This window comes from Lacerta agilis, chromosome 3 (genome assembly GCF_009819535.1).
Source record: "Lacerta agilis isolate rLacAgi1 chromosome 3, rLacAgi1.pri, whole genome shotgun sequence".
Taxonomy (NCBI): Eukaryota; Metazoa; Chordata; class Lepidosauria; order Squamata; family Lacertidae; genus Lacerta; species Lacerta agilis.
This window is the reverse complement of record NC_046314.1, coordinates 58,551,646-58,576,581: the sequence shown is the minus strand read 5'-3', so window position 1 is coordinate 58,576,581 and position 24,936 is coordinate 58,551,646. Positions and strand designations below refer to the sequence as shown.

Here is a 24,936-nt window from a genome sequence, read left to right as displayed (position 1 = left end):
GCATAGGGAAAATTTCTCATGAACTCATCAAGTACCATATTGCTCACTGCCCATATTTAAGATAGAAAACAAAAGAAAGAAACATAGGGAGCTTCGCTTTTGAAATCATCAAAGCCAGGCTGATCAAAGTGGACGCATAACAGTTTACACATTTTCTTACAGTGTTCTTGACTGGAACATATAGTAAATACCATATATACTTGAGTATAAGCCTAGTTTTTCAGCACATTTTTTGTGCTGAAAAAGCTGCCCTCGGCTTATACTCGAGTGAGGCAGGCGGTGGGGGTGGTGAGAAAGAAGCCCTTTCTCTCCACTCGTGCCGCTGTCGCCCACTCACCCCAGTCAACCATTCCTTAAGAAGTGTACAAGAATGGCAGTTCTTTACTCTCCCCAGGCAGCTTGTTCCATTCCTGAACTGCTCACATAAATGCAAACTTTAGACCCCAGAAGACAGAAAGCCTATCAGTTAAGGAAGTATTAAAACCCCACAGGTGCTCACTTTCCCTGGCTCCTGCTTAAACAGGACAGGATCCCAGCCTTCTCTGTATAACACAAGGGAACATTGCGCTGTGGGTTAAACCACAGAGCCCTAGGGCTTGCCGATCAGAAGAATGGTGGTTCGAATCCCCGTGACGGGGTGAGCTCCACAGCGGCAAAGGGCTGCTTTCGGGCTGCTTGTTCCTCCTCCTCCACAGCAGCAAAGGTGAACCGGCTTATACACGAGTCAATAAACTTTCCCAGGTTTTTGTGGGAAAATTAGGTGCCTCGGCTTATATTCGGGTCGGCTTATACTCGAGTATATACGGTACTTGATTTACTATATGTGATCTTCCCATCCTGCAATAAAAAAAACTATTATAATATCCATTTATTTATCGACACCAATAACTATTACTGACAAAATGCAGAGATAAAACTATTCAATCAATCTGGTAGCTCCACAATGCTTCAACTACCTCTGTTTCAAATCTATATTTTGTTTCAGACATCTCAGGATAGGGCATGCTTCTGCACCTTTTGGAGTAGATACATTAGGGCTTTTGCAAACACTCTTTTCATTGTATAACTAATGTACAGTTGCTACTTGATTAACTGAGTAATTTGGGAGGGGAGATTCGAAAGTCTTTCTCTCAAGGAAGCGTTCTGTGGTTCAGCAACCACATTTTCCCAGGTCTCAAACAAGAAGAATCTGCCAATGTGAAAAAAATGCAGTTTTACTGTTTGGGGTCTACCGTTTGGAGGAATGTGATTATATGGGTGCAATGAGCACCTCCTGGCTAGTGGCACCTACTAACATCACTGTGATAAGCAACAGACTTGTGACATCATCCCATTTTGTAAACATTTTATTTTAAATTTGGCTTCTTTTGAGGCTGCACACCCGCCACTGCACCATTCCAATGCAGCAGCCAGTCAAGCAATGTTTTATTAAGAAAAACAAAGACTGAAAAAGTTATGCCTGCTCTTACTGCCTGCCCTAACTTTTCAATGAATGGACGGATGTTCCCTCCTCTGGAAATAGTTCTAGGATCTGGGCTCTCCATCTCCAGCACTGTAGTGCCTGCTTTGTTTTGCTTTAATAATTGCAAACTGGCAATCTTTTCACAGATATCAATTCCTCTCCACGTCCCTCGGCAACAAGGATATCCATTTTCTTTGGGGATTGTTTACCCCAGCTGCTGAATCAGGTGAATGGTAATCTAATTCCCTATAAGAAGAGTCCTATAACGTTATGGTTTTTCGAAGTTTCCTGATATGTGAGAGAGAATGAATGCAATCATATAAAATATATATTTAAAAACTGAACATTAAGCCATTGGTCTAGCTATTCCATTACTTTTTTTAAAAAGAAGAAGTTTGGACAGCTGCTCTGGAAGACGTCAGAGTCTACTAGGATTGAGATACCTGTATGAGATCCAACGCAAGGATTTACTCTCATTCTTTATACCCTCCAAGTTAAAGCTCCTTCTTCCATCTTGTTATGTCTCATGCTTAAATATTCCGTTGAAACACTAAATGCCACATGTAAAACATCACAACAGGAAATACTGCTTTTTATCAGGTACCTTAAGACTTATTATCTAATATTTTTATACTGAACATTTCTGAAAACGAGAATATTGCAAAATGTTTCGTATTTGTTATGTTATCAACTGCTTCAACTGAATGATATACCACAAGCAAAGAAATAGCACCACTGTTCATGCATCCGATAAGAAAGCCAGTGCCGGGGGGGGGGGGATTTCATCTCTCAACAACAGCGCACACCTCTGCATGCCTACTCAGAAGTAAGCCCACTGAATTCACCTGGGTTTGCTTCCAGGCAAATGGGAATAGGATTGCAGCTTTAGATATAGATCCAGTTAGTTGGAAGTTAATTCAATGGGTCTTAATTCTGAGTAGACACATAAAGAATTTGAGCTGAAAACCAGATCATTTCTATGATGCCACACTATTATTCACAATTTGCCTGACTTGCAAATTGACTTCCAAAACAATAAAATCTATCAAGAAAACCAAATCACAGTATCAAAAATAAGAAGTGATTCCATATTACGATATATATTGATAACATGAAAACAGCATATGACCTTCAGATTCCCATAAAAGCCTGCCAAAATAATTAAAAATAGCCTTACAGTTTTTGGAGGGTTTTTTTGGGGGGGGGGGGAGATAAGTACAGCCTAATGTGGCTTGGTTTCATTACTAATCATAAAATATGAGTGTTTCTCTTTTCTGTGTAATTTCCAGTTAAACATTTCATGACATCAAATGAATGTATGCAGATTTGTAGACATTATCAGCATGGAGACCATACTTTTTTTTGGCAAGGTCTTCATGTTATACATTACAGATAGCTGGTGAAAAATCAGACTCGAGCTGGTTGCTGTGTTAGAGTGACTCCAAGTGGATTTCCTTAGTAAGTACAGTACCTTAGAAAACAAACAGATTTCCAAAGGAAACCTCAACCCAACAAAAAAAAATGATTATATGATTTAACTTATATTCAGAAATCCTCTCTGTATGTTTGTAGACACTCTGATAGGGTGAGGGCAATCTGCATATGGAAACAAGATTAGATCCTGCACACACACACACAAAAGATGCTGCTTGGTAATAGTGATTTTACTTTCTTGGGCTCTATGATCACTGCAGATGGTGACAGCAGTCACGAAATTAAAAGACGCCTGCCTCTTGGGAGGAAAGCAATGACAAACCTAGACAGCATCTTAAAAAGCAGAGACATCACCTTGCCGACAAAGGTCCGTATAGTTAAAGCTATGGTTTTCCCAGTAGTAATGTACGGAAGTGAGAGCTGGACCATAAAGAAGGCTGATCACCGAAGAAATGATGCTTTTGAATTATGGTGCTGGAGGAGACTCTTGAGAGTCTCATGGACTGCAAAAAGATCAAACCTATCCATCCTTAAAGAAATCAGCCCTGAGTGCTCACTAGAAGGACAGATCCTGAAGTTGAGGCTCCAGTACTTTGGCCACCTCATGAGAAGAGAAGACTCCCTAGAAAAGACCCTGATGCTGGGAAAGATGGAGGGCACAAGGAGAAGGAGACGACAGAGGATGAGATGGTTGGACAGTGTTCTCGAAGCGACTAGCATGAGTTTGGCCAAACTGGGAGAGGCAGTGAAGGATAGGCATGCCTGGCGTGCTCTGGTCCATGGGGTCACGAAGAGTCGGACACGACTGAACGACTGAACAACAACAATAGTGAACTCATTCGCTGTGGGTCCTTCTCAAGCTAAAATGACACTACTTATGCACAGGGGAGGCAACAATAGGTTTGGGGAAACCATCCCAAAGTACATAAAAAGAACCTTCAGGAAAGCAACCCCTAAATGCAGCAAGGATCCACCCAACGGCTCAGTGAGGTCTAGGCTTGCCCAGTGACTGCAAAATGCTGAGAGGTGGGATTGGGAGAACTGAGGAGATGGGAAATGGAATTGAATATCCTAAGAAAGGGTATGGCTGGCGGGCAGGAACCCTTCTTGAACAGGAACACTCCACACTGCAATATTTTGTTTTGGGTCCAGTTATTATGCTAGTTGTCTTTATTATGTTAATTGTCTACCCTTAAACTTACTTTATTGTTAGTTTTGTATTATCTTGCTGGGCTATTTGGGTGGGCCCACACCACTCAGTACTTGGGGGCTGCACAGGCAATGCCTCTTGATGCAAACATGCATCAACAAAGAGCACCAAGCACATTCATATTTGAGAGTGGTGTAACTAATTCCAGACACCTTATTTCCTCTATGCCTTTCACAAAATTGGCAGTGGCTTGAAGCCTGGCAGTCCATTTTGGCAGGGAAATCTTCCACCAAGCAGTTTGCACACAAATTGCTAGTGTACATGACAGTATGATAATCCTCCCTGCTCTCCTTATGGAGAGACACATGGGGATTTGCATTAATTAACTGCCCCTGAATGGTTCTTCCTGTGGAGCTCAGTACACTGGGGAACCGATTGCAACATTTAGGACTCCTCCAGACATCCTATTTGTTATGCATTCATGATTATTTGTGCTCATGATGGTATTGGAGCGGTTATACACGATCCCAATTTCAATACTGTTTGCCCCTGCAAAAGCTTCTGGCCTGCTTTGTCACCAGCTGGTGTATGCCAACTTCCTGCCGAAATCCTGTAACTTTTCATGCCACAAATGTATTTATTTGCGTACTTCAGCAATTTGTATACTGCCTGATCACAGTCATCTAAAAGCGGTCTCTAAATGTTCCAGGGAACTGTTCATGTCCCACTTTTCATGCACTGTAGGGCCTAGCACAATAGTAATACTACAGCAATACTTGGGAAGCGTTGAAGAACAGCTAATAATGGGACGATGTGTGGCTGGTCCAGTATAAGTGCACCACATGTGTGCCACTTGCTTTTTGCCACCCTAGCTTACTGTGAACAGTACATTTTAAAAAGCCACGGGTCTCAAGCTTGGCAGCCCAGTTCACCCATCCCTAAGGCCAACCCTGATTGGACAAGTGTTCTGTGGCCCCCTAGTACTTGTCTGTGCTCTAGGGTTCTGCATGACACTCTTTTGTCCACAATGCAATTTAACATCTATATCAAGCCACTGTGAGAAGTGGTTAGGAATTTAGGACATGCAGCTCTATTTCTCCCTAACAGCTGAATCAGTGTTGGTGCAAGCCCTGAATCAGTGTCTGAATGCAGTGACGGACTGAATGGGGGTCAATAAATGGAGTGTGAATCCTGGGAAGATGGAGGTTCTGTGAGTAGGTGGTTCCCATGTCTAGAAGATTCACAATTGCCTGATCTGGATGGGGTTAAATTTCTAAAGGAACAGGTGTGTAGCTTGGGGATACTTCTGGATACATCTATTTCATTAGATATCCAAGCAACCGGTGTGGCTGGGAGTGCTTTTTCCCGCTTCAGCTGGTGCGTATCAGATAACCTGGCCACTGTACTCCATGCATTGGTATGAGACTGGATTACTGTAATGTACTATATGTGGGGCTGCCATTAGGCCTGGTTCAGAAGCTCTAGCTAGTAGGAAATTCAGTAGCTGACTTCAGTGGCTAGACGGTCAACAGCATGTGACACATCTGCTGAGACATCTGCACTGGTTTACTCATATGGCACCAGGTCAGATTCAAGGTTCTTGTGCTATTGTACAAAGTCCTGAACAACTTGAGTCCAGGGTACCTTAAAGACCATTTGAGCCCTAATATCCAACCTCAGTCACGGAGGTTATCCAGAGGAGTGTTGTTAGCTGTCTTCTATGTTACAGAAGCCCAAAAGATGGTCATTTAGTGCCACTGGTTCCACACTCTTCCAGCAGAGATTTGGTAGGCATCCTTGCTCATCCTTGCCCTTGAAATTTTGGCTCTCAAATTTCAGCAGACACCAAAATTCGGCACCAGCCCCCCCCCTGTCTCTAGCACACCATTCTACATCATTGTTGCAGTGCACCCCACATCACTGGCGCCCAGTGTGGCCAAACTGGTCTTCCTACCCTAAAACTGCTTCTGTCCTTGCTATTGACTCCTGAAGAACATTTTATGCCAACAGGCCTATGCAGCTGTTTAAACCAGGCATAGGCAAACTCGGCCCTCCAGATGTTTTGAGACTACAACTCCCATCATCCCTGACCACTGCTCCTGTTAGATATAGATGATGGGAGTTGTAGTCCCAAAACATCTGGAGGGCCGAGTTTGCCTATGCCTGGTTTAAACTGTGTTGATTAATCATTTTAATGATTATTTTGTATTGTTTTTATGATATTTAATGTTTTATTATATATATATTATTGTTTTATGCCGCTTTGATACTATATATGAGTTGATGATATATAAATACTTTTATAAATAAGTAAATAAATAAGTAAAAGGTGTCAGCATCACATACATTGTGAAAATGCAAACAGAAGCATGCTAGAGTGAATGTACAAATCAGCCTGCTTCTCACAGAGTTCAGTGGCATCAGCCTTGAGCAAGTAATGTGCAAGGCAATTCACGAGTCAATGCAGCAGCAGCAGGGGCGCCACCTGGGGGGCAGGGGTCTGACGGCCCCCCAAATTTTCAAGGGGGTGGTCAGACCCCTCAAAATCCCACAGCAGCCCGTTGAGTGGCGTGCGTGAGTGACACCATCACATTGAGTGGTGTGTGCGCATGACGTCAGCACTGCATACCGTGCAGGTTCTCTCAGTCACGGGGGCAAGGCAGTGTTGAGCAGCATAGTTAATCTATCCAGGAACTGAAGGGACACATCCAAGATCCACCCACTTGCACAATGGAAATATGCAGGTGCAACAGGACTTCCCATTTCTCTTCTCCTTACAGATCATCACATGGACCCAAAATCTACTCTGGATTTTGGGGTGCTACAGGGGGGAAGAGAGGAAGGAGCCACATTGTACAAGCCTATACCCACTCATGCTACAATGAATCTTACTTCAAAATTTAAAATTCTTTATAGTATATTCACAATTTCATACCAAATCATCCTGCTAGGGTCTCCCACTCCAGATGTTGTTGGACTCCAGTTTCGCTTAGCTCCAGTAAACATGGCCAATGGTCAGGGCTAATGGGAGCTGTGGTGTGGAAACAGCTGGAGGCCTCCCCCGCAGTAAGGGATGTAATCTGAAATTGGAGTAGACATTTATTATAACTGTTAAAACCACTGGGAAAGTGAAATAGGTGAGGTTAACACTTTTTAACTATGAGGTCAGTATTTCCTGTGCTGTGGTGACTTTGAAAAAAACCAAGGCATTTGCTTCAAACAAATGAAGCTCCACAGTGTCCTTGGTATGATCAGTATGAATGTGTGTATAAGCGTAGTTATTTCTACTTCCCTGATAAAAGCATAAATGTAACATTCCTTTGTGGCTAACCTTCCAGAGTTTAAGAGCCAGTAAGGGGACAGGCTCTGGAATTTTTGGCTGTAGAGACCCTGCTCACTGGAGCTATGAGGAAAAACAAGCTTTGCAAGTATGTGTTTATAGCTGTACACTGACATAGCAATAAAACCAGGTCACGAAATCCTCTTGTTCTGTCTGATACAGTACAGTACCAAGCAACCTCAAGTTCTGCTGGTTCTCACAAGAGAGTTGATGTGAGCAATACATGAACACTTAAAGCACCTTTTTTAATTTCAAAAGTGGTCACAGCACACGGAGCTATGACATCCCTCCCCTCGATGCTGCAGTTAGACTTGGCATACCGGTAATTAAATTCCCCATTGCAGCAAATCCAAACCATTTTTTAAAGCCTAGCTGTTTTATGAGGGATTTTTTTTAAGGGTGGTGCTTCAGAGGGGGGGGGGTAGAGTTAAACACATCTGGCCTGAGGATGAGAAGTTCCCCTCCTTTTTTTGGACTCTAATATTCCAAGCATCTCCAAAACAGACACTTGTCTCTTTTGCTTGAATCTTAAAAACATGGTAAGAAGCCTGCTGAATCAGAACAGAAGTCCATGATCTAGTCCAGCATTCTGCTTCCACTACCACCTTTCAGTGTTTTTAGCCAGTGATGGAAGTTAAAGTTATGACTGAGTGATGCGATGCAAAGAATTCTAGGTTCACACAGAAAGTCAAGAGCAGATCAAAACTGGTTCACTTTAAAACTGTATTGTGCATATCTGTATCTGAGCCTGTAGTTTTTCCTCTAGTTTCAGACAACGGAGAAAGAACCTCTTGGTTTATTTTGAGGGGACTTCCCGCTTCATTTTGAGGCTGTCTTTTTTGTTTGGTTGCCGATAAATGTGAACGTTCACGAAATTCAGAATTTTAGTGTAGCCATGACTGGGCATGATTTGTGCTCACACACGGAAACTTAAGAAAGGGTGACTGTTTGACCTTTTGCTTTAGCTATTGTGAGATCAAAACAAATAACCACAACAAATGTTCTTCAGATTAGATACATTGCTTTTTAGCAATTTGAACATTTAGCTGATCCAAGCAGGGGCATTGGATAAGCTCTGTTGCTTTAAGTGGTCACGTGTTGCTCACATCAACTGTCTTGTGAGAACCAGCAGAACTTGAGGATGCTCGGGACCGTACTGTCTTAGAAAGAACAAAAGGCAGCTGCAGCTTTGTTTTGCTCACCCCAGAGAAGGGACTCTCCAGCTGAAAAGTCCGGAGGCCGTCCCTTTCCAGCCACCCGCCCCTACGTGGGAGCCCGGCTGGGTGGGTGGGGCTTTCTCCGAGGGAGCGGCTCGCCGCGGCTCTAGCAGCGGAAGTTCGGCGGCGGCAGACTTTCTGCTCTGTCGCGGTTTGTTGTGGTTCGGGGTGAGGAAAATGGGGCTGGCGGAGCTCCTGATCGCCCTGGCGGTCTTGCCGTGGGCCTTCCGCGGCGGGTCTGGCGCGCTGGCACTGCCGGAGAAAGGTACCACGGGAGGGGAACGGGTCCGGGTTCGGCCTCCTCCCGAAGCGAGGCGCCGCCGGAGCCTGGCGCATTGTTCAGCGCGGCTGGCTCGGCGAATTCGACTCTTAAGGATTCCTGGATTAAGAGGCCTGGGCTATGGGTTTAGGATCTGTTTTCCGGAATTAGTTTTCCGGTATGCCAAAACTCGGTTGGTTCATCGCTGGTCATTTTTGCTCGCTTCTGGTCTTGGCAGCGGCGCGCCTTCTCCACGCTTCCCTCTTTGGATTTTACGCACACGGTCCGCACGTCCCGTACGCTAAGTAATTCGAAGTAGGCATCGTCTCTAGTTACTAATCTTCGTTGCAAAGTCGACCGGGCACTTTGAAACATACTGGAAAGCCCACCTTTCAAATCGGCCCAGTTGTAATGGGCTGCCAAAAAAATATGGGGACATTATTTATCCGTGTCAAATTTATTTATTTATTCATTGCGTTTTTATATCCCACGTTTTGTGTGTGTGCCCTGCATGTACCCTACCCTGGTATCAGGTATACAAGAAAGACTCATCATGTCCCTCCCAACCCCATTCTAGGCTTCAAGTGAGTCAGGGTTTGTTAGAACTGAATGTGAGGCCTCAAATCCGTACAGCTGAATATACAGTACTAAGTTGATCTGCCTTGCCAGCCAGCACTGCATTTGCTTCCCACATATTGTCAAATATACAGCTTCCAGGTCACAGAGTTTTAAGTGACTTTAGACCCCCTGCTTGTGCTTGGCTCTTCTGTAAGGCTTTGTGATTTGGAAAATGTTTGTGATTTTCTTTTTTCATCCTGTATTGTATTATAGAAGAAGTAGGTTCTCTGGTGCTTATTCATACAAGGAAGTAGATTACTTATTTTAATATTTTGCTGGAAGCTGCCCCAAGTGGCTGGGGAAACCCAGCCAGATGGATGGGGTATAAATAATAAATTATTATTATTATTATAAAAAGTTAAGCAACATTGCATAAGCAGTTTACTTAACTGCTTTACTTACTATCTGAAGAAGTGTGCATGCACACGAAAGCTCATACCAAGAACAAACTCAGTTGGTCTCTAAGGTGCTACTGGAAAGAATTTCCTATTTTGTTTCCTATTCAGGTTACTTAAGTTACAGTAAATATGCCACATAGCATGTGAGTTGTATGCCCAACTGTGTTGCCTGGATTTTTGTTTCTATAGGTGAGGCAATTTTCAGGTAGAATCTTCCACAACTCAGAAGATCTCCTTTTGCTGTGCTGATCCACAATGAAGCATTCTGTGATAAATTTCCAGTTCATGCAGATTCTACATCGTATTTTTTTAAAAAATAAAAGTATTTATCTACCACGGTATCATGTATCACAGCAGTTTACAATATAAAAGCACACAATAAATCCATTTAAAAAATATTGTAGAACAAAGGACCTGGTTAGTGCCCAATGTTAACTGTGTGCTCACACTCAAACTAGCACACAATAATTTGCAAGGGGTCTGTGACTGAATTGTGAGAAATCTTTGCCAAAAGGCCACAACCAGTGGCTTCTTTTATTAGTTTTCCAATTATAACCCAATTATACAATACCAATTAGTTCCAAATTAATACAATTTAATTAAAGTGAGAACTCTTAAATTGGGACAAGGCCAGTCATGGAAGTCAAATGTTGTGTCCAGTGCAATATATTTCAGTGCTATTATTTTTGTTATTACAGTCAATGGCAGTCATTAACTTAATATGAGAGAAAGTAAAGTGAACCTACACTTGGTTTATTTACAAATGCCCCAAGTCCTAAATATTTCAGCCATGCATATTTTTATTGTGATATGGCCTTTAGCACTGTATTTGCTGTGGATTTTTTGCTCACAAACTGGCCGTGCAAAAGGCTATTGTGCTTAGGTATGAATCACTAGGTATATCATTGTGGTATTATGTCACCCTTTGTTGACCTAATGATTCAGACTACAGTGGTACCTTGGGTTAAGTACGCTTCAGGTTAAGAACTCCGCTTAAGAACAGAAATCGTGCTCTGGCGGCACGGCGGCAGCAGGAGGTCCCATTAGCTAAAGTGGTGCTTCAGGTTAAGAACGCTTCAGGTTAAGAACGGACCGCCGGAACGAATTAAGTACTTAACCCGAGATACCACTGTACAGTTCCCATCAGCCACAACTATTACAGTTGTTCTGGCTCGGGCTGATGGGAGTAGTAGTCCAAAAACATAGAGAAGGGACGACACTGGTAAAGACTATATTAGGCGCACAAAGCTATAGATTAATCAGAGTAACACCTGGGTTTGTTTGCTCATGGTGGTGCATGTTATCAAGGGATAGGCCATGGACTGAAGCATAGTTAAATAGGGATGTGTGCAGGGGTGAGGCCGCAGAGTAGATGTGCACCTTTGCTCTCTACACCTGTGCTGGGGGGGGGACACACCACACGGTATTGATATGGGGCCTTCAGCAGTTGTACAGTTGATCCAGACAATGATAATCAATAAATCTTGGCTCTCTGCAAGTTAAGCATAGTAAAGGTAAAGGGACCCCTGACCATTAGGTCCAGTCATGAACGACTCTGGGGTTGTGGCGCTCATCTCACTTTATTGGCCGAGGAAGCTAGCGTACAACTTCCAGGTCATGTGGCCAGCATGACTAAGCCGCTTCTGGCGAACCAGAGCAGCGCACGGAAACGCCGTTTACCTTCCCGCCAGACTGGTACATATTTATCTACTTGCACTTTGACGTGCTTTTGAACTGCTAGGTTGGCAGGAGCAGGGACTGAGCAACGAGAGCTCACCCTGTCTTGGGATTCGAACCACCAACCTTCTGATCGGCAAGCCCTAGGCTCTGTGGTTTAACCCACAGCTCCACCTGCGTCCCTTAAGCATACTAGGCTGCTAAACCAACTTGTCCATAAAGGTTAATCAGCTGGCCCTGGAACCATGAAATGAATGTACCGGTAAACTCTTTCTTTTCACAATACTTCTGAATTCTAAAGATACGTTATTAGTGTTAACCTATTGAATCAGTCTAGTAAGATTTCCACACATCCTTTGTATCAGGAATAGCTAACTCACAGGCTGCCTCTGTTCCACCAAGCAGCTTTTTGTGGTCTTTAAGACCCTCAAATTTGTCATCTGTTGTTGTTTAATGTGCTTTTAGTTTGTTAGTTTTTTACACGTGTGCATTTCCTACTGTGATGCCATGAGCTCTCCAAAAATTGTCAAGATTTTTATTTTTTGATGAGTGCTTCCATAGGTCTCCTGTGACACTGACACCAAAAAGTTGTTTGTGAGTCCCCAATGGCCCCACTAAATTTGATACTGTATTAAAAAAAATAATACTAACTTCTACTGTGATGCCATGATGTCAGATTTTTTGTGTGTGTTTGTGTGTGACATCTCTAAGATACCTCAAAAGTTTTTATTCTGTATGAATTTAACCAGGAAGGATAAAATATGATTTAAAACAGTGTAGTCTTCTGATTTAAAATAGTGTAGTCTTTTGGAAAGCAGCTTTTAAAACTGTTCTCACCATGGCCACTTTTGCATTAATTATAGGCTGCCATGTTCATCTTGACATACATGCTCGGAAGAGTTGACTATGGTTCAGGGTGGCCTTTGGCTCTGTAGGAAGGCATGAGGAACAGATGAGGAACAAGTATTTGAAGAGGCACTCGGGAAATCACTTGGAACTCTAGTTGCGTATTTTCTGTAAATATGTTAGAGATCCCAAGCTTAGTATCGTTTAGCAGCTGGTGTGCTTGTAGCTGGAAAACAATTGTGTAACTCAAGTTTGGAAGGCCTCTAAGGAATAGTGGTTTACTAAAAGCTAGGAACTTTTAGCTTCACATAGTGCATTGTCCTGAGTTTGGAAAGGATATTGTCAGCTTAGCGAACTGTCCTTTTCTTCCTTTTGCTTACGTTCCTGTAAAGTTTAAAAGATGGCTCCCTGATAGAGATAAGTATTATGTTGCCTGCTTTAACGAAAGGTGATTATCTCTACAGCTAAGTAAAATGTATTTTCCCTTTTATCCAATGGAAGACGCAAAGGCATTCATTTGGAACTTAAAATGTTGCACCTACATTGCACAATATGAGTAAAAACATAACTTGTGGGTGCCAGTGCAAGAGGAAGTCCTGGCTGTTTTTTTACAGTTGTAGATGAAGCACCCTGTGGGATTTAGCAGGGGTACCCACTGTGTGCAAAAACCCTGCAAGGGGTCTGCCCAAATACCAGGAAGCAGCAGGGTTCAGGAGAAGTTGTATTTGTTCGTGAACTACAGAACAGCAGCTCAGCATAGCAGGCAAGACTAAGATGCCAACCCATTGCCACTGAGCTATGGAGGAAACCACGTCAAGAGAGGGGAGGGGTGTTCCTGTCACAGACTAGACCTGTCTCTTAAAGAGGAAGGCCTCGCTCACTACACTAGAAGTAGCTAGGCCAGGTGGCTTAGCAGGATTATACAGGATAATTACACCTGGTTTGTCATGATGTACAGAAAGTTTTGTGGGAAGAAATTGGAAGAAAATGTTGAAATATAGGAAATAGGTAAAAACAACTAGGGTGGGAAGTGAGGCTATTAAAAAGTACAATATAGCTTTAAGAACTAAGTTTGGTCCCAGTCCCGTCCCGTCCCGTCCCCCAAAAAATCCATTTTTCCTCAGGTCATGTATTTTAGATCATATGTCTGAGGTAAGGATGATCTTACAGCTGTTTTTGTTTTTTTTTTTTGCAAGGTGCTCTAGAAGCCTCTCTCTCTCTCTTACTAAAGAGAAGCATATACAGTAAATAATTTAAATTTGGAGTGGTTTTTAGTAGTTAATTCATAGTGAGGGAAGTAGCTTACCAACATCAAGCTGCCTGTTCCACCTTGGTTCATGCAGGGTGGTACAATTTTTGAAGGCTAGTATAATTACAGACCTACAGTTGGTATGTTTGTAGAAATTTTCAGTTGAATTATCACCTCATTAGACCTACTGACACGCTCCTGAAATGCATAGAAAGTGGGCTGAGTGCAGGCAGGACACACCTCCTTTGCTTCCATGCATTTGACATAAGGTCAAAATAAGCTATAGATGCCCACATCCTCACATGCAAACCCCTCCATCCAGATTTCAGGCATAAAGGTTGGAAATTTCCTAGATGTATAGGAATGTATATGTGTGTGACATGCGGGAGGCTGCAGAAACAAACAGGGCAATTCTGCTGTCCACCCCACCCCCGGTGTGTTCTGTTTATATCCTTCTGCTATAATTATAAATAGTCATTTGGTTGGCTGTTTTCAAAATTCATTTAATTCAGTTGCATCAAAGCAGTAATAATCTTTGCCTTTTCAGTGTCTTCACCAAGCAATATTGTCATAGATTCATATAATTTCAACACCTCTGTTCGGTGGGATTACAAAAGTGTGTCTTCAAAGACTCTCTTTACTGTGAACATCAAGTGCTATGATGGGTAAGACTGTTTTGACTTTGTACCTCGTTCAGTGCTGTCTTCTAATGAATCAGCAGATTAACAAAAATAAACTTTTTTGCAATTTTATCACACTTTATAAATTTGAATATGAACTTCGAATGTTTTCTTTTGTTCTACGTAGGGTTGGTGACATGGAAGTTGATAACTGTGTAAACATAACAAAACGCTATTGTGATATCACCCACAAGGTTGATCAGTCGTGTGATACATTCTGGGTGAAGGTTAAAGCTCTCAATGGACTGCATGAATCTGACTATACATATTCAGACCGATATCATTTGTTTGAGAATGGTAAGTTGTCATTGAAATATGTAAGGCTTCTAGATCTTGAGTATGGGCTATCCTTTGCAATGGGGTTAGGGAATCTCCAGGCTGCAGGGCAATCAGGGCTCACATGGGGGTTCAACGTAGCCCACAAGGTTGCAGTTTGCAGGTGCTCCTGTATGTGACATGGTCACGGGAGGCTAAGGTGGCATTTTTTTCAACTCTAGCATGTTCACCAGCTATGATTCCTTTTGGACAAAGGTGATCTGGCTATACTCCATGCTCTGGTAATTTCCAGATTGGATTGCTGCAACATGCTCTACGTGGGGCTAACCTTGATGAATCAGAAACTTCAGTTGGTCCAAAAGGCAGCAACCTGATTACTGACTGGGGTTCCATTTACATCTCATACAGCCGTGTTTTAAAACAGTTGCATTGTTTCTGGGCCCAATTAAAGGTGCGCTCACATTGGTGTTTAAAGCCCTAAACGACTCAGGCCCCCAATATCTGAAAGACTGTATCCTTCCCTCCAGACCCTCTATGGTTCTGAGACCAGCAGAAAAGGCCCTCTTGGTAGTTCTAAGGCTTGAGGGGTGGCAGGAGAGGGCATTCTGTGTGGCGGCCCCTAAGCTGTGGAACTCTCTACTCACACAGGTGTGCCTTGCACCTTCATTGTACTGTTTAAACACCTGCACCTACAGGTGTTTTCAGGACCCACCTTATTTTTATGGATGTGGATTGTTTTAAATTGTTTGTAATGTTGTTTTAATGTTGTAACCCATCCTGGGACCTTAAGGGGAAGGGTGGGTATTATTATTATTATTATTATTATTATTATTATTATTATTATTATTAATAATTTTCCCCAAACCACACCTAGCCACACATCAACTGTTACTGATTATGCCAGCTAAAGGGCAGTCAGTCAGGGTTTAATACTTCACTGGTTGTCAAGTTCCCAGCAGGGAGCAAGATCACGGAGCAGGATTTAATCATCACTCATCTGATTGAGAATTTAAGCCAGTGCTTTTTTCCTAGAGAAATAGGTACCGGTACTCACCATGAAGTTGTTACAGTAAGTGCTACACTTTTTAACAACAACAACAACACATGTGCCAATACTGAGGACCCTGGAAAAAAGCACTGATTGTCCGAAAGCACCCTTTGAAGCAGCTGTTGCACACAACCTGTTTGAAAGAGACGTCTGCAAAGGCTTTAAGCCTGTCCCTGCACTCTAGGTTGAGCCTCCAAAGGAGAGCAGCTGTCTTTTGTAAATCTCCCTCTTTTAAGTCCCCAATCTCGGAGGCTAAGAAGGGAAGTGCAAGGTGACTTGGAAATAATAATAATAATAATAATAATAATAATAATAATAATAATAATAATAATAATAATAATCCCAATCTGCCCTCATACAACACAGAGGGAGAAACAAGCTGTAACGGCAAGACGGCGATACAGCTTGCTTCTCCCTCTGCATCTTTAGACTGCTCAACTGAGGAGTGTGCAGCTGCCCTTGCCTCAGTTGAGCAGTTAAAGGAGCCTCCAGCCTGGCACTGTCTCCTGCAAGCCAGTGGTGGGGTGGAGGCTCTGAAACTGCTCAGCTGAGGGGAGCGCAGTTGCCACTCCCTGAACAAGCAGCGAGAACATCGGGGCTATCTCAGCTGTGGGGAGGGAACACCCCCCCCATCTGAGACAGCCCTGGTGCTCTCGCCGCTCGCACATGAATGGCAAGAGCATCGGGGCTGCTTTAACTGCTCGCTGTGGGGAGCAGCAACCCTCTCTCCTCAGCTGAGCAACACAAACAAGCTGCGTTGTCCCAGTCTGTAAGCCTGGGTGAAACCGCCTCAGCTCTCGCCAGTGCATCTTGTTTTTTCAACATCATGGTATATCACCAAACCTCATGGTGTTTGGCTGGCGATACACCATGATGTCGAAAAGTTGATATCGCCCAGCCCTAAAGGGGAGATTTGTGTAGCACAGGTGAGCAGCCTATGACAAATAGTAACGGTAAAGGGACTCCTGGCCGTTAGGTCCAGTCGCGGACGACTCTGGGGTTTGCAGCGCTCATCTCGCTTTACTGGCCGAGGGAGCCGGCATACAGCTTCTGAGTCATGTGGCTAGCATGACTAAGCCACTTCTGGCGAACCAGAGCAGCGTACAGAAACTCTGTTTACCTTCCTGCCAGATCGGACCTATTTATCTACTTGAACTTTGACGTGCTTTCGAACTGCTAGGTGGGCAGGAGCAGGGACCGAGCAACGGGAGCTCACCCCGTCGTGGGGATTCGAACCGCCGACCTTCTGATCGGCAAGTCCTAGGCTCTGTGGTTTAGACCACAGTGCCACCCGCGTCCCATGACAAATAGTACATGTTTCCTATTAAAATGGCTTTGTTAATGCTCCTATTATGATTCATGAGGAATAGCTTCAAGATTTCCATACTGAATATCTTCATGAGTTGTTGATTCTCTCTATTGATTATCATTTTAATTACTTCTGTAGTACTTCACAGAGTTAAAAAAAAGTATAGTTGTTATTCTTGCAGCACAACACTTTGAGGTGTATTAAGAGGGTGGCATGGCCCAGGCAGCCTGATCCCTACATACAATAGAATTTTAGCCAATACAAATGGGCTGAGGGTTGCATTCTGTCTACAAGTTGTTCCCCAGAAAAGATCTGATGATTCACCCATACTGCTTCAATCACGCTGATAAATGTTTAAAGTTGTCTGTAGCTAACTTTCTTGAATTGCAGTACTGTGGACTGTTTGATATTAATAGGAAAAATTTAACTGTTTCAGGCCGAATAGCACCACCAAAATTTAATATCTACGTTGAGAATCTTGAAATAATAGTTGATACTGAAGTTCCTCTCACTCCATATGGCAACAAGTTCCCACTTACTTTAAGGGCAAACATCACAGACTTCACCTCCAGAGTGTTCCTTTGGGAAAAAGGAGACCCAAAAGAGGTATATTTAAGACTATCAACTTCTATCCCTAATGCAGAGGCTGTTTTTGATGTGATGCTCAGAGAACAATTTCAGCATAGTTCTGATGAAGTATATTCCATACATTTTTTAGGAAACTGGAAGTTGTGTAATGGCTGGACTTCTGGGTGTGCTTTGTTTCCTGTTTCCTGTTTCATATTCTTGAGCTGTGAAGGGACATCCTGCTTTTCTTATTGATAATAGCATGGGGAAGGTAAAGGCCTGGGGGGGGGGGTAATGTGTTTCTTTCAAAGTGTGTGCTTGCTTCTCTCAATCTACAAGTGTACCGCTGATAGCACTATTTCCCCTTAAGGGCATAGTTGGCTAGATTTATTTTTGATAAGTGCTGCAAACCTCAACGACACAAATTCACATGACTGACCTGTTCATTTATGCTGAAGCACTGACAGTTTTGCAATTGACAGATGGAATTCTTTACCCAAGGCATTCCTGTTACTGTGTTCAGAATCTATGTGTATGTCTCTGAATCAGGAGTACTCCATAGAGCTTTTAATGGACAATCTCATGTGCCCTAAGACTGTTCAACGTGCTACTCATCACAGCGAGACAATTGAAAACAATACATTGATAACAATTTACGTTAAACAGGTTTCTAAGTATTGTGTACATTAGGGTACAGTTAAAGTTTCAGTTTCCACATTTTTTTAAAACAAACAAAGCTTTATCTCTTGGAGTACTGCTGGTTTAATTTTGCTACAGCAGTAACAATAGTACATAGTGCCTTTTAAAATAAGGTAGTAATTTACCCCCACCCCACCCCACACACACCTACCTTACAGTTTAAGAGAAGAAATCACCAGGGAGGAAGACATTTGTGAAAATTATGTAGGACCCAGCTGCATATTGCCATCTGAGAACCTGGGGCAGTGCTTCCACCTTGGATTAGAATAAAAGTTATGGTAAAGGTACCCCTGATCGTTAGGTCCAGTCGCGGACGACTCTGGTGCTCCACGCTGATCTTGCTCCATAGGCCGAGGGAGCCGGTGTTTGTCCGCAGACAGCTTCCAGGTCATGTGGCCAGCATGACTAAGCCACTTCTGGTGAACCAGAGCACTGCACAGAAACACCATTTACCTTCCTGCCGGAGCGGTAACCTATTTATCTACTTGCACTTTGACGTGCTTTAGAACTGCTAGGTTGGCAGGAGCTGGGACCGAGTAACGGGAGCTCACCCCATCGCGGGGATTCGAACCACCGACCTTCCAATCAACAAGCCCTAGTCTCAGTGGTTTAGACCACAGCGCCACCCGCGTCCCTCTGGATTAGAACAACGAGCACTAAAGAATGGAAATGGGGGGAAGCAGAGGAAGAAAGGGACTTGGTGAGGAAGAGAGTGCTAGCAAAATGTTGGGAACAGGGAGGGCCACATTGTGAGAGAAAAGACAAAACGAGGACAAGAGAATGCAGGCACTTAAAAGCAAAGAGCAAGTTTGAAATGAATGTCATAATGAAAGGGGAGCCAGTAAAGAAGACAGAAGTGGTCAGCCCAGGAGGCAGGATGGGCAAGATGAGTAGCAGATTTGAGAACTCAAGATAGAGGCTGGAGAAGAGAATTAAGCATGCCTGGGGAGGGGATTAGGCAAGCTTGATGCTTTCAGTAATAGAGGCAGCATAAAATCAGCGTAAACCAATGTTTTCATTGTAGGAGGAGAAAGAACTGAATGAAATTTGGAAATATTCAACAAATGCAAAGTCAGGATAATGTAATGGTAAAGAAGACAGGAATTTCTGTCTCTTTTTTAATAGACTTTTTTTTAAAAGAGACAGTAATAATGGAACTAGACTTAAGAGGAGGGAAGGGGTAAAGATGAGGAGCTATAAGTTTGATATATATTTCTTAGTTATTTCATTTGAAACAATGGGGGGGGAAGCGGAATCCCAATATGTATCTTCATGTATCTAGGTATATGCCCAATAATATGTTGGTCATTGATTTAAAGATACCACAAGTCTCTTGTTCTAACACTGTGAGGCTAAATCAGTGTTTCAGTAAAAGAGAAGAGAGTTTATGAGAAACAATAACATGGTTTTGTTAAGCAAAAAAAACCCAGTGGCTTTTAAGAGCACAAAGAGGGATGCTGCGTATTGAAATAGCAATGAGGTTAGAAAGGAAGAATGTGGACAAGGACCCTGATTAGGTGAAACACCACTGACACGAAGTAGGAATGGAGGTGGAGCGGAGGACAGAGGGAAGAGGGAAATGAGAAGATTGATTGCATCATATTAGGAACAGGGAAGTAAACCACATGCAGTATAAATCATGCAGTGGGGAAACAGAGATGGATAATCTGACTAATTGTAAAAGAAGAATCTGGTTGTTATCATGGAACCCGTAAAAAAGGCTTTTTTCCACTCTGCAAATCTTCAGTAGCAAATTAGGTTGTTAGTAGGCAGAGTTTAAATCAGCTGGCAGACCCCTTCCTGTTTCCTTGCATATATTGTATTTACATAAACAAATGTAACTTGTTTTTTTAAAAAAAGTTTTGTTTTTTTACAGCGTCAAGAATTTGAGGCAGAGGAATGTAACGACACAGCATGTACCATAAAAATTCAAGTTAATTATTCGGAAAGCTTGTATTGTGTTTCAGTTCAAGGATTTTCAGAAGAGTTTGCCATTCAGAGTGAAGAATCTGAAGAGAGATGTATTGGCATTTCTCCTAAACACTCATCAGGTAAATTAAGTTAATTCTTCATAGTTTTGAAAGCCTCATAATCTGCAGAGCAGAGGATCATACAGATGGGAGTAGAGAACCTTTACAGCTCCATGGGCCACAGTCTTAACAAAATCTGCCTCATAAACCAAATTGGACAGGTTGGCAAGCCCCTTAGTTATCTGCCATCATTGTGATGTCACATGATTGACTGGGTGGGGGTAGAATGCAGCCTCCACATCTTTGCAAAAAAACTGCCTCTTTCCTCCTTTACTTAGAAGTAACCACCACTGAATTCATTGGTTACCGTGGTCACTCAGCTTCATAATTTGGAGCAGAGGGGGATCACAACTTGCACGGGGGCTAGGTTTGGAGATTGTACATATAGTCAAAACTGTGTGTAGCTAAAACAATCCTGGAATCACTCCCACCTGACCATCCCTACCTTTCCAGTGCTGGCACACTGTGAAGGTCTTGCCTGCAACGCAAGGTGTCAGGAGCCTCTCGGAACCCAGTAAGCAAGGCTTAAAGGTGCTTTCTGCGCCAGCGCTTTTCAGTTCTCTGCTTTGTGTGCATTTGTGTGATCACGGGTGACCAGCCACCAGGTGCATAAAGCTGCGATCGTGCAAATTAAGTGTGTGTAAGTTGCAAGTCGACTGTACTTGCACAGTTGCCATTCTGTCTAGATTCACAGGTGCCATTTCAGCTTTTTCTGACTGCTACATCTTTATAACCTCCAGCTGTTCAACTGCTGCAGCTATGGGACGGCCCACAAACACACCCAGGAAGTTCTGTGTTTCAAAATGCAGCTTCCTGGTTCCTAATTTGTGAGAGAGAACCTATGATGTCAGTGTAGCTTCTTCAGAATCATTCTCCCACCCACACCCAGTAGAACTCCCTACTGAGGGAAGACTGTCCATCTCAAGCTAGAAATGCTATACAGTCATACCTTGGTTTTCGAACAGCCTAGTTCTTGGACGTTTTGGCTCCCGAACGATCAAAACCTAGAAGTGACTCTTCCGGTTTTTTAATGTTCTTTTGGAACCTGAACGTCTGACAGGGCTTCCGCAGCTTCTTATTGGCATCAGGAGCTTCCAGCAGCCAATCAGAAGCCACACTTTTGGTTTTTTCATCCGTCCGTCATGTATCCAGATTGTGCTCCAGGCTGTTTTATAAATAGCTCTGCACTGCCAAGAAAGGACCTGTTAATTTTCTGAAAAATATCTGTACTACTTTCAAATGTGTAGCATACATATATGTGTGAATTAATAGTATTAGACCCAATGCCTTGTTACTGTATCAAATGTCTGTCTGTTTAATTTTGTAGATTTAACAGTGCCTATAACTGTAGGTGTTCTTGGATTTCTTCTTTTGGTGGGAATCTTAGCAGGAATTTACAGATGGTTCAGTAAGAAACAGAGAACAATTAAACTTCCTAAGTCTCTGGTAAGTTCTCTGTAGAAGCCTAAAGCTCTTTTCTTCATATATCATGTCTTAATAGCTAACAGACTCAAATTTTATTTTGTTGGTACTCTTAGAAAACTTACATGCTGCTTTATAGCTTCAAGAGACTCCCAAAGAGGGTTGCAAAAGTTTTCAAAATACAGTCATACACAATTATAATATTGTGCACTATGCAGCATTGGTAGAACACATCAAGTAAGCCAGGCATAGGCAAACTCATCCCTCCAGATGTTTTTGGACTACAACTCCCATCATCCCTGACCACTGGTCCTGTTAGCTAGGGATGATGGGAGTTGTAGTCCAAAAACATCTGGAGGGCCGAGTTTGTCTATGCCTGGGGTAAGCGAGGACTGCTTTCTTCCTAATAACCTCTGCTGTTCAGGCCCAGAGCTGAAGAAAAACCTTCCGCTGCTGGCATAAAACGCTTTAGCGCAGCACAGACAAAAATGTCGGGCCGGAGTGAATACTAGATAGTAGGCACGGTCTCCAGAATGCAGTGTCCATGGCGTAGTACTGTATTGTGGTGAGATTAGAAATGCTGCCAGCAAGTTCAGCCACATGGGGCCCTGTGCATATCTTGGTCCCTGTGCTGCCTGACACAACCTGGCAGTAGTAGTAGTCAAAAGCTAGATTAACTGGTGTGGCGGCCATTTTAATTTCTCACAATTGATTTTATGGCATTTGTCCGACTTTTTTGTTTTAAATATCCAAATATACGTTTATGTTCAAATGATGAATAAAAGATTACAATGCATCATATCAATTTAAGCAAAACATAAGATTGAGTATATTATCTTGAAATCTCATATTCCAGGGATTTATGAACTCCCATCTTTCAATAAGCTTATGGATTACTTGGACTTCCTTACTCCACTTACAATTTTTATAGGGCTATAACTAAACATGGGAGCTGTATGACAAATTTATCACATATTTTATTATGACTTATTTGTGTTGGACCAGATTATTTTATTTTGCTCTTTCTTCAGCTTGTAAACTGCCTTGTGCATAGCATTATAGAAAGGTGGTATAAAAATTAAAAGTGAAATGAAATGAAATGAAGGACAGGGAAGAAGCTGGAAGATGAGCAAACTGATGCACTCATGAACCCATGTATGCTAAAACAGATGAGAAACGGGCTGTGTGTTATCTTTTGTTTCCAAGGAAAATAACTTGCCACTAATTTTTTTCATTTCCTTTTACATTTCTTAAGGCTGCTGTGGTAAGAAACATGAACCCAGTCAACTTTGACCCCAAACCAGAAGACAGACATGCTGCTCTTATAACTGAACCAGACATTAAGCCAGAGTCGGATCCCTCAGGAGAGGCCACTGGCCTCAGTGACTCTGACCAAGAAGCAGATACACTTCACTCTCGGAGAACTTCAAGTCTCCATGAAGGCATTATTGTGGAAATATCTGAAGGTGAACAAAGTGCCGAAGAGAATGAAAATTATATTAGAGATCTCAGTGGCCAAGAAGAGATGTGCAGCAGTGTTCCAAATCTGGATCTTCCCAATGCAGATGTGGAACAACCCACACTCCCAGATAGCTGCAGAAACATTTCTGGCTATGACAGGCATCGTTGGCTTCCTCCTGATGTGGAAGAAAGGCTGAATGCACAGAGTTCCAGTGACACACCAGAAGCCCAAGAGATCCATTTCTCAATCAGATAACATTGTGAAAGAGAGAGAGAAGCAATTACTTTTGACTATCACAAATATCCATTGTAAAGGTTTATAAGCACTTTGAAGTATTCTGCTATGAATTTGAAGAACTGTAGAGTTGGAATGGACCCGAAGGGTCAACTAGTCCAACCCCCTGTGAGGCAAGAATAATAATCTCTTGCTACCCCCACTGTGGGAGGCAGTATGCTTTTTTGAATACTGGATGCAGGAAACCTCAGGATGTGAAATGCTGCTGTGTTTCAGGCCCTGGTTGTGTGCTTCCTGTAGGCATCTGCTTGGCCAACTAACTGAAAACAGCATTCAGACCTAGATGAACCACTTACTGCAATTTTTTACTTCCCATAATATATGTGTTTATGATTTATGATGTGAAATTTGAAACTATGATTTCCCGATCCTAAAAAAAAGTATGTTGCAAGCTAACACTCACATACTTAAGAGTAAGCCATGCTGAATCTCTTACTTCAAAGAAGACCTGACTGTTTTATTATAACCAAAGACTTAGTTTAACCGTACAACTACACACACACACTGTTCTAGAGAAGGGCTTCAGCTAACTTTTCTAATAACAGCTATACAGATACAGATAAATAAGTTTCCATAAATATCCTCAAGCATTAAATTGTACCCTTCCCACCAGCATGCTTGGGCCTTGGTATGTGGTCAACTGATTTTAATGCCTCTCTGTCTGGATAGCTTCCCCTAACTTGTGTAGAGAGGATCTTTTCTGGTCTAGTGTAGTTTGCTCTTCCTTTTCTTTAGACTGATAGTTGGAACTGATAAAAACTCTTCGCCACATAGATGGGTGCAAATACAGGTTGCGTCCCTTGCGACTGCAAAGCCTGTGAGCTACAGCCATGTATAAAATGCAGCGTGTGTGAATGAATAGAAATTACACCCCCTTGTTTGTTTGTTCTCAGATACCACATGCACTTCTGAAAGGCCTTATTATGAACAATAGGTTCACAATAAGGCATCTCCCCAAATTGCATTTTCATTTCACTCACTGGCAGGACAGCATTTAAAAATCTGACACTCCTAACAAGACACAGCTCACTTGGAAGGGGGGGGGGGAGCCTAATAGAGTGACAGTAACACACCAGATGCTCCAGCCTCATAAATTAGGAAAAGATTATGCATAGCCAGCTGTACCATATAAATGCCCAGTTTTTTATATTGCACCATGACTCTTGGTGTTTATCATATGGTCTAGCATCTGGTCAGCCCTGTCCACTTCCTATATATCTGCTCTGCTTTGGGGAGTTATTTATATTCAGGGCTTTCTCCCCAGTTTGTATTGTTCCTTAGTCTAGTCTAGTCTAGTCTAGTCTACCTATAATAAGACACAAATGTGGTCTGATACCCAGGGGGGGATGGGGACAGGACACACCACGCAATGTCAAACAGGGACTACTAGACAGCAAAAAAGGGAAGCAATGCACAAACTGGCGTCACATGGGGAACTGAATAGACAAAGTTAGAAGATTTCTGTATAGTCTCCCTTTTTACTGCAGATTCGTTGCGTA

At 42.7% G+C, this 24,936-nt stretch overlaps 1 protein-coding gene across 1 annotated transcript; it reads left to right on the top strand.

Moving 5' to 3' along the window:
* Positions 1–8,743: 8,743 nt before the first annotated feature.
* Positions 8,744–24,049, top strand: IFNGR1 (interferon gamma receptor 1). Its single transcript, XM_033143870.1, has 7 exons — positions 8,744–8,868; positions 14,198–14,315; positions 14,458–14,627; positions 17,400–17,569; positions 20,106–20,280; positions 21,587–21,705; positions 22,937–24,049. Exons 1-7 carry the CDS (start codon positions 8,781–8,783, stop codon positions 23,396–23,398), a joined length of 1,302 nt encoding a protein of 433 aa, XP_032999761.1. The 5' UTR covers positions 8,744–8,780; the 3' UTR covers positions 23,399–24,049.
* Positions 24,050–24,936: the final 887 nt, after the last annotated feature.